A 15,759-nucleotide genomic window follows, 5' to 3' on the forward strand; every position below is an offset into this window, starting at 1 on the left:
GTACAGGACTTACCTTCGCACTGAACAGCTGGGACTGGAGGCTGGTTGCTAATGTTAGGGTGGTGTTTACGTGTGATGGATGGCCTGTACTTGTGCAATTACTGCTTTATGAGGAGGAGTCGTGTCTGGCAGTTTGTCATTCTTCTACTTGGAGAATATCTGGTGATCTTGCAAAGTGGAAGCCCTTTTTTTGAAGTGAGGGCTTTAGAGGCGTTTATCAGAGCCTGTTTCCAAAGGAAACCTGTGTTTGTTTGCCTGGCATGATGGTTGCCTGAGAAACAGCTTCTTGCCCAAAGGAAACTGGGGGTACTTTCTGTGACAAGGAGGTTTAGTTTCATTGTCTCTAAATATGTCTGTTTCTCACTCTTTCTAGTACATGGCACTATGCCTCAGATGATTTCTCTGTGAAAACTATTAGGAAGCATTGGTTGTATTTCCTCATACTGAGTATACTTTTCTTTCTTATAGAAAATTAACATTAATGATGCATTAAAATTTTAAAGTGAAATACTGAAATTTCAGTGTTTGTACAAGGACATTGTGAGAATCTGTTTGAATGCATAGTATTGCCAACGATTCTTTCAACCTTGAGAGGGAAGCATCTTCATTTGAGAAGTATGAGAAGTGCCCTTAAGGACCAAGTTTAGTGGAGAGCTGGATGTTCACTCACCCACACCACTGTCCCCAGTTCCTTGGGTAAAGCATGATAAAAAGCCTTGTCATGCTGAAGTTTGGGATTTAAGATGTTCTTTGAAATGAAGTTGATTTTTCTAAAACTGGTGGTAGACTAAAAATATCTCATAGACATATATTTTTGTACACATTTTTCTATAAAAAATCACCTCTCTAGACCTATGAATGGGATATTTCTTTGCTCCTGATATGGAGACATGTAGAACAAGGAGACCAAGGACTTAAATCTGGATATCCTGTATGCAACTGAGTGCTGTGATTGTGTCTTTCCACAGTCATTTTTTTGTTGTTTCCCTGTCAGGGCCAGAACACTAAAATAGTCCTTGCTCTTCTGTCCCTGAGAAGGAAGTCTGGCCTGAGTCCTTGGGTAGGAGTGAAGTGTGCTCTCATAACTGAACTGTGAACTGTGCTCTCATGAAAGTTTCCACTGGGATGACCTTACATACTGTAAACAAAAAAACCCCTAGAACAAAGAACCCCACCAACAAACCAAAAAAACCCCACCAACCCCAAAAAACTGAAACTCAACAAAAAACCCACCAACTCATAAAAAAAAATAATTTTCTTAATAAGGAGCTGCTGGTGAGCTGCTGTGTTTTGCTGTAGAGATGACTTTATTTCTCTGCCAGAGGAGCTGCTTTTTATTCTGTATCCTATATGTATCTCAGATTATTTAGGTACTTTTTTAGTATTTAGTGAAAAATTTCATTGTTTATTTATGTTTTAACAGTTGTAAGCAGCTAATTTTGTGACTGGGACAAGAGGCGGTTAAATTGGGCTTCTTTAATATTGACAAGAGAAGCACTTGTATGTTTTATGATTTAGTTTCTGAAAGTACAAAACATTGAAGACCCTAGATTGCATTTATTTACTGTGCTTGGGGAAATAAGGCATTTACTTAAATTAAGCTGCAGATATGAAGGGAGTTGGTCTTGGGCTAAACAATATTGTTGGGTATCTATTTTCAGCATAGAGACAGTTACAAATGATTGTAAAAAGGGAGCCAAGATTTCAGGAGAATGAGAACAGAATATGAATTGTAGTTATGAATGGCTCCTTGTTTTTGAAACTGGCAATAGCTTGCTGGTCTCTGACATCCCATCTGTAACAGAACAATTTATTTATTTCTAAAGGTCACATTTCTCTCAGTAAATGAAGGACAATGCATTGTTTAAGGTAAGGATTAATTATTTTATGTGACAATTCAGACAAGCTGTGTAATGAAGAGTAACAAGAAAATTCCCTGTGCAAAAACCATTTATGGTGTCACATGTCACTCCTAATTACGTATTTTTTCTTCTAGCCAAGTATATTTGAGTGTTGGAAAAAACAAAAACATAGAAAATAAATAGGTTTATAAATAGCTTATTTTTGGTTTTAGTAGACACAAAGAAAACACAGTATACATAGATGTAATTATGTCTTATTTTATTATGAAGAAAAATGGTTAAAAATTTGCTAGATGTTTAGAACATGTTAAATGATGTTACTGTTCTGGATTTTTTGATGGGTGACTTCATTCCTTTGATAATATTTGATGTTTTCTTTCTAGATAATAAGATGTAGTTGTTTTGTTGTTTTGTTGGGATTTTTCCTGTTTACTCAGCTGCTCTTTAAGGTGACTTGACTTTACTTGTTAGGTCTGTGTAGGGACAAGGCCCAGACATGTTAATCAGAAAGAGTAGTTGGTGATGAGCTAAAGGCCTTTCAGAGGATTGCAGCAAAACTTGGTCATTGGTTGGTGGTAACTACTGTTGGTTGATTGGTAGCTAGTAATGGATTGGTAACTAGTGTTGATTGCTTAAAAAAAAACCCCAAAAATTGTAAAGGAATTTATGCTGATTTTTGGGTATTCTTTCAATGAGCAGTTGCAACTAAGCTCCAAAATTTTAACTGCAGTGAGCCAACATGTAAGAAGAGGGTGAGTTATTTTTTTCTATACTTCTTTTGCATTTTTAGGACTTGTATCTATCATTAACTGGCTGGGATAAATTGCTGGCAAAGAACGGAGAAATTTTTCATTTTTGAAGTTCTTCTGTTTCACTGAACTCAATAAATATTCACTAACCATGCCTAAAGCCTCTGTGATGATTCTACTCTAGAGTTTACAGAAAGATTCACTTTTTTATAAATTGCTATAATTCTCTTACTTTGTTCATGAGCTTGTCTCAGATAAAAGCTTGTCTGTCGTATAATAAATTAAATAAAATGTATGAATTTTTGAATGAGACATTTATTAGGTGCTGCTTGCTTTTCCTGCATGCAGGAACTGAAACTACACCTAGTAATCTGAGGAAAAAAAACAACTTGTTAAACATTTTGGGGAGAAGAGTCTCCCAACCCCCTGTATAGATTTTCTTTTTTCTTTCTCATTGAAATAATTTTTCTAGCCTTACCATATTTTCATTAAAATGAATACAGAAAATGATTTAGTAGGGTTGTTGAAGAAGAAGGGTTGCAAGAAAATGTTACTGTTAAATAGTCTGTTGTTGAGCTCAATAGCTTTGTTTAGGAGAAGGCATGATAGTTTCTGGATAACCTTATGCTGGTAGAAGTTTCTCTAGGGGCTGGAAGGGAAGATGCCTGTGCTCCCATGCCATGGGGATGGTAACTGAAGGATGACTTCCCAGTCTCTGTATTTCCCTGTCCTGTATGTTGGCAGGAGGAACAGAGGGAAATGCAGGTGCTGCCCTGGGAGCAGTGAATTGGTTAAGTGTAATTTGTCCAGAGGATCTTATCAGTCTCCTGTGTTGCAAAGGAAAGTAGAAGTAAAATTAACTTTGGCTGGGATTGCTGTTTTCCCATGCATATCAGATGGTGACCCATTCCTATTTGCATGAGGAGAACACTTGCTGACTGTCTTAGGGCTGCCTGGGATGGAGTTCATTTTCCCCACAGCAGCTCTCTCGGATCTGGCTGGCGTTGGCTCTGCTGGACACAGGGGAAGCTTTTCACCACAGCAGCCACCACTGTAGCCCCTGGACCACCAAAACCTGGCCATGGAAAACAAATACACAAAACCAATTCTTAACAAGACTTTTTATGTTGGAAGAAATTCCTTCCTGACTTCCATCTGGACTGGCTGAAGGTCTGAATGGTGATGTTTGCTTATGGGGTTTTCTTTGACCAGTCTTGGGGCCAAGACAGAGCTTCCCTCCCTCTCCATGGCTAATGAAAGGGGGCAGTGAGAAGGGCTCTGAAGCTGTTGGACTGAAAGGTCCCAAGGAAACACCATTGTTGTCCAGTATCCGCTGGTGACAGAATTTCTGGTAGCAGGTGTGTTAAAAGGGTACTGTAAAATAGGATTTCTCAGAGTTCAGTGATGTAAGAATTACTGTTTTCGTGAGTTTGCTTGAATTCCACTGGCTTTTTTTTTTTTTTTTGAGATAAAACTGGACATTATCATGTTAGGGCAAAGAAGATTAAGATGTGTTCAAATAATTAAAATAAATACTAAGAAAGGATGCTATAAAACTCCCTCCTCATTAGTTGCTGAGATAATGGATTTGTCATTTTTGGCATATATTATGCTTAGTTTACAGATCGGTCTATCTGATAAGTGCTCTTTAGGCTGGATGAAGGGGTAACCATAGAAATGAAGAGGTAAGAAGCCAGCTTTTTTTTTTCCAAAGTATTTCCAATATTGTCCTGGATTTACAGGACATAACCATTCTGTTCTAGTTTATACTTTTTTTGGTAAAAGATACAGTAAATTGCAGTAAAATTTGTTTCTTTGTCCAGAATTCATCAAGGGGAAAACACAAATAGTTAAATATTAATTATTTTTAAACACATTAACAGGTTTCATGCAGTGCTCGGAGTGTTAGAGGAGCTGTAATTGTTGGGGACAAGGAACCCTTGGCAGTGTGTGTCCAAAAGGACACCCAGATTGCTGGAGCTGTGTGCATCTTCTGATCCCACCTGGGCTGTTGCTCTGGAGGTGGGCTGAGCCGTGGACGGCTGCGTGTCAGCAGCTGTTGGGAGTCAGAGGATTTTAGGTGTTCTAAGGGGTGCTTCTGGGGGGACCCAGTGAGTGCTTAAGTGTTGACATTGCTAGACAAAGCAACGTTGTTGTTCAGCCTGGACCAACGATCCAGGATTTAGGCATCCCTTTGCCAAAGTCGTCCAAAAGTTCAGTCTAGGAAATATGTACAATGGCTGGCAGGATGGAGGGAAAAACACGATCCAAAAATTAGGTTAAGTCCTTTGCTAACTGCTTAACCAGACTGTGTCATCCGGCTAGAAAGATGTTGCTGGAATGATCCAAGACCTCAAAACTCAAGCTTTTGCTCTGATTGGCTTTCAGCTTTTCTTTAGTATGATAGTATGCTTTCTTTCTGTCGAGGTGGGATCTCATGCTCCCTGTTTCAGATCTCCAGGGTGTGTCTGGCTGCCTTCTTCTTCATAGGCTTCCCAATTACTATTAAAGAGCTTCTGGTCCAAGGTATTGCTAGATGATTCAGCAGTTTTATATTGCTAATTAGAATTAAATAGACTGTATTAGAGAAATGCACATGCCTCAAAGCATTAAATGGCAATTGTTTCAAAGTAAGAGTAATTATTTGGGAAACTAGATATTAATAGTTAATAACTGACAGGAAAAAGAAATACAGAAGTAGATAACAAGCCAGACTACTCTCACTAGTGGAGGTTTCCTTTAAAAAGGTTATTTTTTCATAAAATTGTCAACTACATGGTCAAAACTGCATTTTTTAGAAAAGTTTTCTATTTTGTCCTTCGTATATAATTTGTACCTTATGGTTAGCCACCATGCTTGCAGTGCCAGAGCTGGATATTTAATTTTCTCAATGACTTTGTAGTAGTCTGCTGTTTGATTTTGTTGGAGCTCTCTGGTTTTCCTGTTCCCTGTGTGGATTGTCCATTTGGCAGCACGCTGTGGGTGAGTTCAGCAGGTCGTGCGTGCAGTAGCTGAGGCTGAGCTTGGCTGCACAGCCACCATCAGCAGACCCACTGTACGCCAGCTCAGCTGTCTGGTGGCATTGATACCAACTCAGATGGGTGACTTTGGGGGTACTAAGGGTTAAATGTATTGGTATTCCTTGAATACTGATGGAAAGCTAATAGCCTTCGATATGGATAGGTGATTTTTAGTATAGAGAGGGATCGCTCATGTATTTATGCAGAATTCCAAATAATGTCTGTACAGGCTTTCCTTACAGCACCAGCAAAATTTCTTGGTATTTCTTGGAAATTTGTATGTCAGAATGTGCTAATATGTTGTCATCTTATGCAGGGGTTCTATACTGTTGTCTCCTTATCACAAAAGTTTCATACCTTCTTGGTGTTTCTCATGGCCAGCTCCTCCAATCACTGACTCTTCTTCACAAAGTCGCCAACTCACCTCAGTTCCCTTCTCACCCAGCCACCCCAATCTTTTATAGCACTCTTCTTCTCCTTGGTTACAGCTGTGGCCTGGTAAAGTCAAGCCTGCTCCTAATCTTTGATAATTGGCCCACCTGCAACTCCGTAGGGGTAAGATTACTTTCTACACTATCTTTGTTTTCTTACATTCTATCCTCCTACACTAATATGGTGCTGAAGTAGAAAAGACATCCTCAGGACCAGGCTTGATCTCTGTTTCTAGGGGTGATAGACAACACCAATGTGCTGAGTATTTAAAGTAAATGGCCATAAAACACTGATTTTACGTAGTTGCCTTTCTGGTTATCGGGCAGCCAGCACTGAAAGCACATTGAGGCTTTGCAAAGGAGTACAAGTCTGCTGGTGTTGCTCCTGCTTTTCTCTGGACAGCATGATTCATGTCTTAATGCTGTTATTTTAGACTTTTGATTTTTTGCAACTCAGTTTTTTTAAATTAGGTAATTAAGACTTAAATTTTTAGCACTGTGAGTAGTTTTTAAACTTCAGGGTTTTGCTATTTGTAAATCTCTCCTAACATCCACAGACCTGGGCTTTATTTCAAGGAATGCAATTTTTTTGGTATTAGGCATGCTGTTGTTAGCAGGCTCTCTGAAACATGAGCAGGCAGATTCATTACTCCTCTGACTCTGGTTTTGAATTTGTTTTTTTTATCCAGAAGAATAATATCTGTTGTGCATGCTCAACGACATAATTAGCATGTAGTGTGTGTATTTGCAAAATACTAAAGAGGCATTTGTACTTATTTCTTTGTTATTTATTTGCAGGGAAAGCCTGTTAATTCATGTGGCTTTGCCTTTGTTTCCATCACTGGAAAAAATTTTTGCATGAATGTATACTCTTTAGTTTGGTTGGGGGTTTTTTTTGTAACTGTTTTCCACAGAGACTGGTAATGCTGACATTGTGGTCATGCTTTGGATGTGTGTGCATGCTGTGTGTAATTAGCAGCGTTCCTGTACCACAGGGACCTGGGCTCCCTGCAGAGCCAGCTTAGCACAGCTGTGAGTGCAGGGAGTGGGTGCAAATGAGTGCAAAGGGAAAGTCCTTGGCTCTGACCCACTTCCCATGGGAAGGAGCACTCACTCGTGTGTTTTGATGTGCACAGTTTGTCCTAGATGTTTATTTTCCCCCAGAAAAACAGATACTTTCCACCTGTGTGAGGAGGTGGTTTATGGGTGCCAGTGGTGTGCTGGTGGCTGTCCCGTGTGCCTGGGAAGTGGCAGTGAAGTGGCAGTGCTGGTACAGGTCAGCCTTTCCCCTGCAGGGTCCCTCCTGCCCTGCACCTCGCCGCTCTCCCTGCACAGGTGCTGCTGCAGGCGTCCTTTCAGAAGGGCAGAAGAGTGATGTGTCAGCTGAGTAACAGAATGGAAGAATACTTAACTGCAGTTTTCTCTCCTGGAAATGAAGAATTAGTGGTCACAAGTGGGAGGGAGATGAGTGATTGAAAATACCACGTTGCTTTCCAGCATTAGGAATGCAGCCTAAACAGTACTTTCAAAGTGGGAGAAATAAAATGTTGTCCAGTGACAACCAAGTTTTTTGATTTTTATGAAGTTGGCCATATCTGGAAGCTTCTGCAGGCATGAGTGTTTCCCAGCACAAGTTTCACCATCCAGACAAACACCAAGCCTCTGCAATGAAATCTCTTCTGAAATAAAAAGGGAACAGCTTGAGAGCCCATTTATCCTGGAGCACAGTCAGCAGGGTGGGTTTGGCCCCAAATGGTTAGTTTTATAAAAATGGTAATTTGAGAAATTCAGTTGTTTCCTGGTATCTGCATGTTTTCAATACCTATTTCTTATTGTACACTTCCATAAGGAGCTCAGCAGATTTTAATTGCCTAGAAATAGAGGTCTGTAAAGGAAAGGGTGTCTCATCAGAGAAATGTCTGGAATGTATGAAGGATAAATAATAAGCACTTAGATTGCTATGTCTGGCAGTTTGTTTTGACTTGTAACCTGTGTGAGTTAGCGAATTTTATGTTACCTCAAAATATTCTGGGATAGTAACATTTTAAAATATTTTTTTTACTAATAAGTTTTGTGTATTTCAAGACACTCAAGTATTTGTAGGAAGTTGAAACATTTGGGGAATCCATTTCAAAGGAAGCTAGGTCTTTGCAGGCACCTCCTGCCAGTGTGTTTTAGGTTCCATTGTATTAATATTTTTTTACTAAATATTAATTAGATATATGCCATTTAAAACATTGTACACTTATTTCCTTCATTGGTTGTATGGCAGAAGCGACTAAAAATATTTATTGAGTTCTTTAAATATAACATTGCTGCTTTTTGTTCCATAATAGTCTGTGAACTTAAAAAAAAAAGATTACAACTGATTGCAAAGATGACATTCTTAATTATACAGAAGGCTTCCACTTATAAAAATAGTTTTCAAACCTTAAAACATAAAGTGTTCATATTTTTTGGTGGTAGCATGCCTGTTTGTGTCCCGGGCTTCCAGGTTGATTGTTCATGCCCCAGACTGCTGAACTGTTTGTGCTTGGGGTTCTATTTCATTCTTCCTGTATCATGCTTTTTCTTGGAAGAAAGTTGTCTTCTTCAGTTGACTTCTTCTGAATTGTCATGGATTTATGAAATTGCAACGGGGGACAGACATTTGGGGTGCTTTTATTTATTTCAGGTGTGTTCATATTGTATTCAAAATGCAATTGATAGTTAATGCAGAGCTATTTTATCTTACTTCTCTGTCACTAAAATAAACTGTTTAAGAAAACTATTAATGAAGCTTTGCTGACTTAGTCTGGGCTTTAAAATAATGTCTTTCCTTTAACTCCTTAGTTAGTGGATGGGAAGGCAAAGGGTGCCAAGAATGCTTTGCAATTGGCAAAGCAACCAAGCATTTTTAAAATTTGCTTATGCCCCAGCAGGTCTCTGTAAACACAACCTAAGTGAACTTATTTCTGAAGTAAACTTAAGAAATGTCATTTCACTGGATAACAAAGCACAGAAAAAGTCATAAATCTGTGTGCTGTGCACAGTTATGAGAACATGTATTCCTTTTTCTGATCCTAAATTTGCACTTTCATACTTAATTTAACTTGAAGACAATGTTTCCATTATATCAGATGTCTTTTCTGTTTTGAAAACTCCAAATGGAAATTTTTAGAAATGTGAGAATTTCCCTGAAGCATTTAAAGAGCTCTCAGAGTGGTATTGCCATAAGATGAACAAGTTCAACCAATTTTTCTATTCTTATTGCACTGATGGGCACATATAAAGCTAAGGATGTGAGTAGTGGTGAAAGGCAAAATTGAATTTTTAGTACCTAATTTAATTATTTGAAGAATTCCAGGCTCTGTCATTCTAAGCATTGTGTGATTATTACTTCAGAAAAAAAATAGTGCATTTTAAAATTATGTAAAAAACAAAAAAGCTGTCCTCTATGTTTTTTTTGCAAGGGAGGGTGCCTTTGAAAATCCCCCCCCCACACATACACCCACCAGACTCCCCATCTTCCCCCCCCTCTTTTTTTTTTTTTTTTTTTCTGCAAGACAGTTGCCACTATTTGGCTTTATCCTTTTGATTTGCAGATAAAGGGTAGGAGGAACTGGGGTTTTCTTCATGAGGATGAAGTTTTGCAAGACCTCTGATGGTGTTTAGCAGCTGGATTCAGCCTGGGTCTAACTGATGCTGTCTTTGTAACTGTAGCACTTAAAAAGAGCTTTTGTCTGTGTGTTGTTGTGATAGAACACAAAGAACTGTGGAAAATAGGTATTTTCAAAACAGGAATTTGTCCTTTTTTGTGTGACATAATCTGTATTTATCTCATATTCTGATCACCTCTTAAGTCGAAGCAAAAAGCCCCTATTCTCTTTTTATTTAATTTTTGTTGTTAAAATACTTTGTCCATCAATTGAAATAGTATGCCCTTGTTGTTAAAAGCTTAAAGGAGAATATTTTTATTAAGTATGAGATGGTAGGTATCTTTAAATTTAAAAGGCTAAATTTTATGCCGGCAGAATTAAGCAAATGTAGAAGTAATGCAAAGCTGGAATACAGTTTTAAAACTTTCTGAACTGAGGATATTTGTTTATCTCTTGTATACCCTTTCTGATGAACAATGTATTCTTTCTTTTTTTGTCTCTTTTGTAATCTTAACCCGCTGTCCCATCAGTGATGTGATTATGGAATCTTTCCAGGCTGTAGTCCCATTTATCAGGTTCTGTGCCTTGTTTATCTGTGATGCAAAGTAAATATTTTGAAATGAATGAAGAGGGGCAGTGTTAACAGCCATAAGAGAAAAAAAAATTAGGTGACATGTCCAATTTAAATTTTTTTTACTAATGTTGAAAAGACATTTTCCCCTCTTTTGTTTCTTTTCCCCATTACACAGTCAAGCAAGAAATATTACAGTTTAGTCAGATGGATGCTGAATCAGGAAGAATGCCATGTTTGTCTTTAATCACTTGGAAGAGCTCTGAAGAATTTCTTGCATCTTTCAGGAAAAGAGGAATTTGCTAATGGACAAAGCAAAAATGAGAAGCCTGACTTCATGGCTTCTCATGAAGAATTTTTGAAAGGAATTCATCAAAATGAAATTAAATATCCTGCTGCCTCGGCCATAACACATGACAATAAATGCAGGATAATCCGGGTTTTTTGTTCCTTACTATTTTTGCAATTAGTTCACTTTTCTCCAGCAGAGAGGCTGCATGAAAGATCTTGTTATTTGTGGCTGGGGTAAAATATGCTGGCTCAGCCTGCCTGAAGAAACAGAAGCCTTGGCAGGAATGCTGATTACCATGACAATCTAAGCAGTCTAGAGCTTTGGGGTGTTGCAGGTTTTATCATAAAGATAAAAAATTTGTTCTGGATGATATGATAGCTGATAACATCATCATGATGCAGCAGATCCAATCATCTTTGCAAGACTTGTTTTTTCATTCTGTGTTACCTGAGAGAATGAAGGGGGGATGTTTATCGCCTTCAGATAACTTTTTATAACATACTTGTGTATTTACACCTTTGCCTTTTTTAGGATATTGTTTTATGCTGTAGGTACATGAAGGGATTTACATTTTCATGGGTTTTCCCCAGTAACATGGGGGACTGCTGTGTACTTCTTCCTGCTCCCTCTCCTCAGCCCCATGTGCAGTGCCAAATCTGTGCCACAATAGCTTCACAAGCAAAGAGGAAAAAACCCAAACCCACCCTTCCTATCCAATTAGGGTGTCATTATTTCAGCCATTACTTCCTCAAAGGTTCCATATCCTCCCTACACCAGAATGCACGTGTGTGGGGGGTCATAGGGCTAATAACATGTTGCATGGTTTAAAGCTATCTCAGATTGGAGTAGGAAAATTAATCTGCTGGTCTCTGTTGGAGTGTGTGAACTAAGTGATTGTCACTGGTATTTGGACACTGTTAGGAAAGAATAGACTTAGGTGTTTCAGTTAGAAAGGAAAAATTACTTGAAGTTTTAAAGTTGCAAAGTCCCTGTGCAATTAAATTAATCTGTGAAGTTTTCTTGTTTAAAATTTGGCTGTTTAGGTGTTTTTCTAAAAATCTTTTGGCTCATTATGACAAAAGCAAGAGTATTTGCATTATTACTTGTTTATTTTTTTCCAAATAATTTCCTTGTTTGCACTAAAGGATTTACTGAAAACTGCATGAGCTTATCAAGCTACCAATCAACTTTTGTTCTGTTCCAGTAACCTAAAAATCTAAGGGTTCATTGTGTAAGCTTCATTTGTAATGTGGAGCATTTACTGGTCCCATGAAATCATTATTGAGAGCAAACAAACAAAGGTGTCTCTTTCTGCACAGTTCTAGAGCATGAACCAAAAGCCGCGGGCCCAAATGATGAAGAGGAAGATGAGGGAGAACAGTTTGATTTTGATAGTGGAGATGAGATACCAGAAGCAGACAGACAAGCCCTTGTGCCTCCTAGTCCTGGTCCTGGAAATTACGTAGAGCACCAAGAGGCTGGTGCTGCAGGTAAGTCAGCCTGTTGGTCTGTGCCTCCACTGGGCTAATAGTCAAGACTGATCATAGGATGCCTTTTCATGCCAGTGCAATAAAAGTACTTTAACAAGAGTTTTCCGTGGTGTTATGGCCCACCCTTAAGGGCAACTCAGGTTCTTCTCAATGAATCTCTTGGAGCAGATTAGAGTGGAAAAACACTGAAAGATTGGTGTTTGTAAAGGTGCACATATTTGGTTTATTTTGGAACAGTTTGGTTGCAATGGAAAGCATATATGTAGCCATTTTGGTTATTGTTATGTAAAGTAATAATGGCAATATCAAAGCATAAAAATACCACCTGCATAAGGAAACACAAAAGGGAAAAGGAAGGAAGAAAGAGAAAGAAAGGGTAAGAGTAGGAAGATACATAATCGCCGGCCATGGATTTATGATGACACTTGATTGAAGTGACAATTGAAGGTCTTTACCTGTCAGAGGTGGGGGAAAAACCCATAAAATACAAAGTCTGGTGGGTCAATACACTCTCAGGTTCAGGTGGAAGTGCCCAAGCACCTCCTCAGTGAGGGCAAAGTTCTATACTATCTCTTGATCATGTGTCAGAAATGAGTCTGAGGGCACTTCAGGGGTGCTTGAGAGTTTATGAGCTCTTCCAAGGCAGAGCCAATGCCTCTAATGTCACTGTGCCTTGTGTGAAAGTGACCTTCCCAGGGAGGAGGCTGTGTTTGTAAGGGAGGGCAGTTTGGCCATGATTTGGGCAGCCTCTCCCCAAGCTCTGCCTCCTGCCAGCCTCAGAGCCCAGTTTGTAGCCTCTGGTGGTGGGAAGTTCACCCTCTCTGTCTTATGCAGACCAGAGGTTTGTCATTACACACCCAAAAACTCACTGCCTTTTCTTTGTGGGCTTGCAAACCTGGCATCAGCAAAGCACCCAGGCACCCCTGAAAATGGTCAGTTTGTTTTGAGTCATAGTCCAGTCTCTCACACCTGGAAATACCATGCACGTGTTTTGAATATTCCTGCCAGTTACAGTCATGGTAAATCTGGCAGAGCAAGTGACCATCACATGTAGTTCCCATGAGGTTTCCCACTAAAGTGTGACATCCAAACCAAAGGATTGGACATAGAGTGTCATGCTACAGGAAAACTGTGTATCCTTGCTGGTCTTAAGGCACATTGATGGCTTGAGATAAGCTGTTTCATAGCTAAGCTTGCTGGTTGCTGAGTTTGAGATGTTGTGCATAAAACTAAGTAGAGTTTGAATGTATGAATTTTGTTCATAAACAGAAGTTTTGCTAAATATTGGAACATTTTTAATGACAGATGCAGATGTTCCCAGTGCTGAGGTGTAGTCTGGAAATTGCTGTATTATGCTCAAATTTCTAACAGCTGATTTTGCTTACTTTATTCCAATTTCCTTTTGTAAACAGATTCACTGTGCTTATGGCAATTAAAAGTAGGTAACTCTTCAGGTACTGTGCAGTTTGACAACCTGGAACTTAAACACCATCTTTCCCTGAGCATCTGTTGCTTGCTCACCCTTATTGTGAAGTTGTGCTTACAGCTTAAAATCATTTGATCACTTGGGATACAGTTCTGCAGTTCCCTTCAGAGGGCCCTGTGGTTCTGCTGTAGCTCAGCTTGTCTCAAAAAAAAAAATACTGGGAACTTTCTATAACAGAAAACAATACACTTACAAAGAGGAAAACTTGTGAAGTTATTTTCTTCCTCCTTTTCTTAACAGCATTTTCAGGACTACTCTTTGAGGAATGTCCCTCCATGACTTTTCTTGTCCTTATGACTACCCCTAAAATATTTCTTGTGTTTCTGTTTGTAAGATTCAAGTTCATCCAGATTTTAACCTTTATGATTTAAGACTGTTTTGACTCATGTGCTTATGTCAGTCAAGATACTGTTTTTCCATAGGCATCTTTGTAACTCATCTTGTTTTGCTCTTGTTGCATTCCTCATCTGTAACATGGGGATGTTGGCAATACTGTGTGGGAATTTTGAGTCATAGATTGTAAGCAACTTGTATAGAAAAGATCAAGTCAGTGTTTAGCATACTTGCAAAGAGCTATTAGAGCAGCTTGAGGAGGTATGAAAACTAAAACTTTGTATTTTTGTTTAATCTTTCAACTAAAGGAGATGGTAATTTAGAAAACACTGAGCAGCTGCAAACATCAGAACCTGCTGCAGAAGGCACTCCGGCCAAAGTAAATCCCTACTCAGTCATTAATATTTCCCCAATCCAAGAGAAGGACCCATCCTCATCACCAGAACCAAGTCCTCCAGAGGAATGTGCCAGTCCCAGCCTGTCTGGTGGATATTCTGTTCCTGTCCCCTGTGGATATGCTGTGCCATCCAACTTACCTTTGATAGTGCCAGCGTACTGCAGCCCTGTCATCATCCGCAGTGTTTCTGTGGATGACGAAGGTACTGGATTTACACACCTTACTTGATTTGAGAGGGAACCCTTGGTTAACCTCAGGTACCTTACCTGTATAGCACTCACCCTGGGTGAGCATGATTAATGCTAATTCCTTTTTAATGTGATGAAATAATTTCCGGATCCAGAGTTCAGTGTTCAACCTAAATGGTTTCTTCTCATACCTTTTATTGTTTTTCCTAGATCCTGGCAAAATTCCTCTCCCTTTTGCCTTTTCTGTATGCATTTCTGTTTCTTTATTTTCAAGTTCTTGTGGATTTAGAGTTACTCTTGGATTTTTCCCTTGATGATTTGATGAATTCTCTGTCTTCTAGTACAATTTTAAGACAGTAGAGGAAACTAGAAAGGGAAATAACTATGGATTATTACAGAAACAAGAGATCCATTTTGTAACCAGAGTTGAGAAAGTTGACAGCTTAATGTCAAGATAGTAGGAAAAGAAAGCTGCCCATATCCTGCCTTTTTCTTTTTGTATTTTGAATATACTTTTCTTTAGCTGGGCAGCAGCTCTTCTATAATTCCAGCTTTTATTCCAGCCTTTTTTTTTACCACTATTAGGAATACTGTCAAGTAAAAGCAAATGTTTGTGTGGTCCTTATTTCTTGTAGAGGAATATATGTTTGAGAGAGAGAATTAAATGCATTAGCCATTGTGATTTCCTCTTAACAGCTCTTCTAAGAAATGGCTGGTCTTTGAATTACTTAGCTTTCAGAAATGCATGGTGTGAAGAAACTTCCAACTTTTTTAAACATGTGTAAGAATAAAAATATTGCAAGGAAGGAGATTATTCTTTAGTAATGATCTAGTAAAATCAATTTCTTATGGTAAAATGTGCAGTTTTAGCCAAACTGACACGTTATTGCAAATGCTTTCTTTTTGGTTTTTTTTCCTTACTTGCAGGTACACAGTCAGCAACTGAAGAATGTCATTATAATTCTGTAAACCTGGAGGACCCTCAGAATAGGTGATTGCCAGTTCATCACGTTTTAATGGTTTGCAAAGCCTTAATTCCTAGGAAAGCTTGCATTTGATAAGTGTTTTTGTTTCCTTGTGTGATGCTTCTATGTTTGTTGGTTTGGTTTTTTTTCACTTTCTTACTCCTGTAATTTTGGTTGTGTACAAAAATCAGCACTGGTGTGTGTAACTGTGCAAGACATTTTTGAAGACACTGGGTTGAATTTTTCTAGAGTGATGGCAATGTCAGGTGCAACAGATTGCTGGAGGTTTGGTCTAGCCTGCTGCTTTCAGCAGGATCCATCAGATCAACCATGGCCT

The 15,759-nt window shown here is 38.8% G+C and overlaps 1 protein-coding gene across 5 annotated transcripts in view; it reads left to right on the plus strand.

Annotated features, from left to right (window-relative positions):
• Nucleotides 1-15,759, plus strand: part of ARHGEF10 (Rho guanine nucleotide exchange factor 10) — a 110,927-nt gene that overhangs the window by 16,621 nt on the left and 78,547 nt on the right. For all 5 annotated transcript variants that reach the window (XM_059467876.1, XM_059467872.1, XM_059467873.1 and 2 more), the window contains exons 3-5: nucleotides 11,883-12,053; nucleotides 14,181-14,471; nucleotides 15,385-15,448. In XM_059467876.1, the coding sequence (XP_059323859.1) occupies nucleotides 11,883-12,053; nucleotides 14,181-14,471; nucleotides 15,385-15,448 (526 nt within the window). The remainder of the gene's footprint in view (nucleotides 1-11,882; nucleotides 12,054-14,180; nucleotides 14,472-15,384; nucleotides 15,449-15,759) is intronic.

Source organism: Ammospiza nelsoni, chromosome 3, assembly GCF_027579445.1.
Source record: "Ammospiza nelsoni isolate bAmmNel1 chromosome 3, bAmmNel1.pri, whole genome shotgun sequence".
NCBI classification, from domain to species: domain Eukaryota; kingdom Metazoa; phylum Chordata; class Aves; order Passeriformes; family Passerellidae; genus Ammospiza; species Ammospiza nelsoni.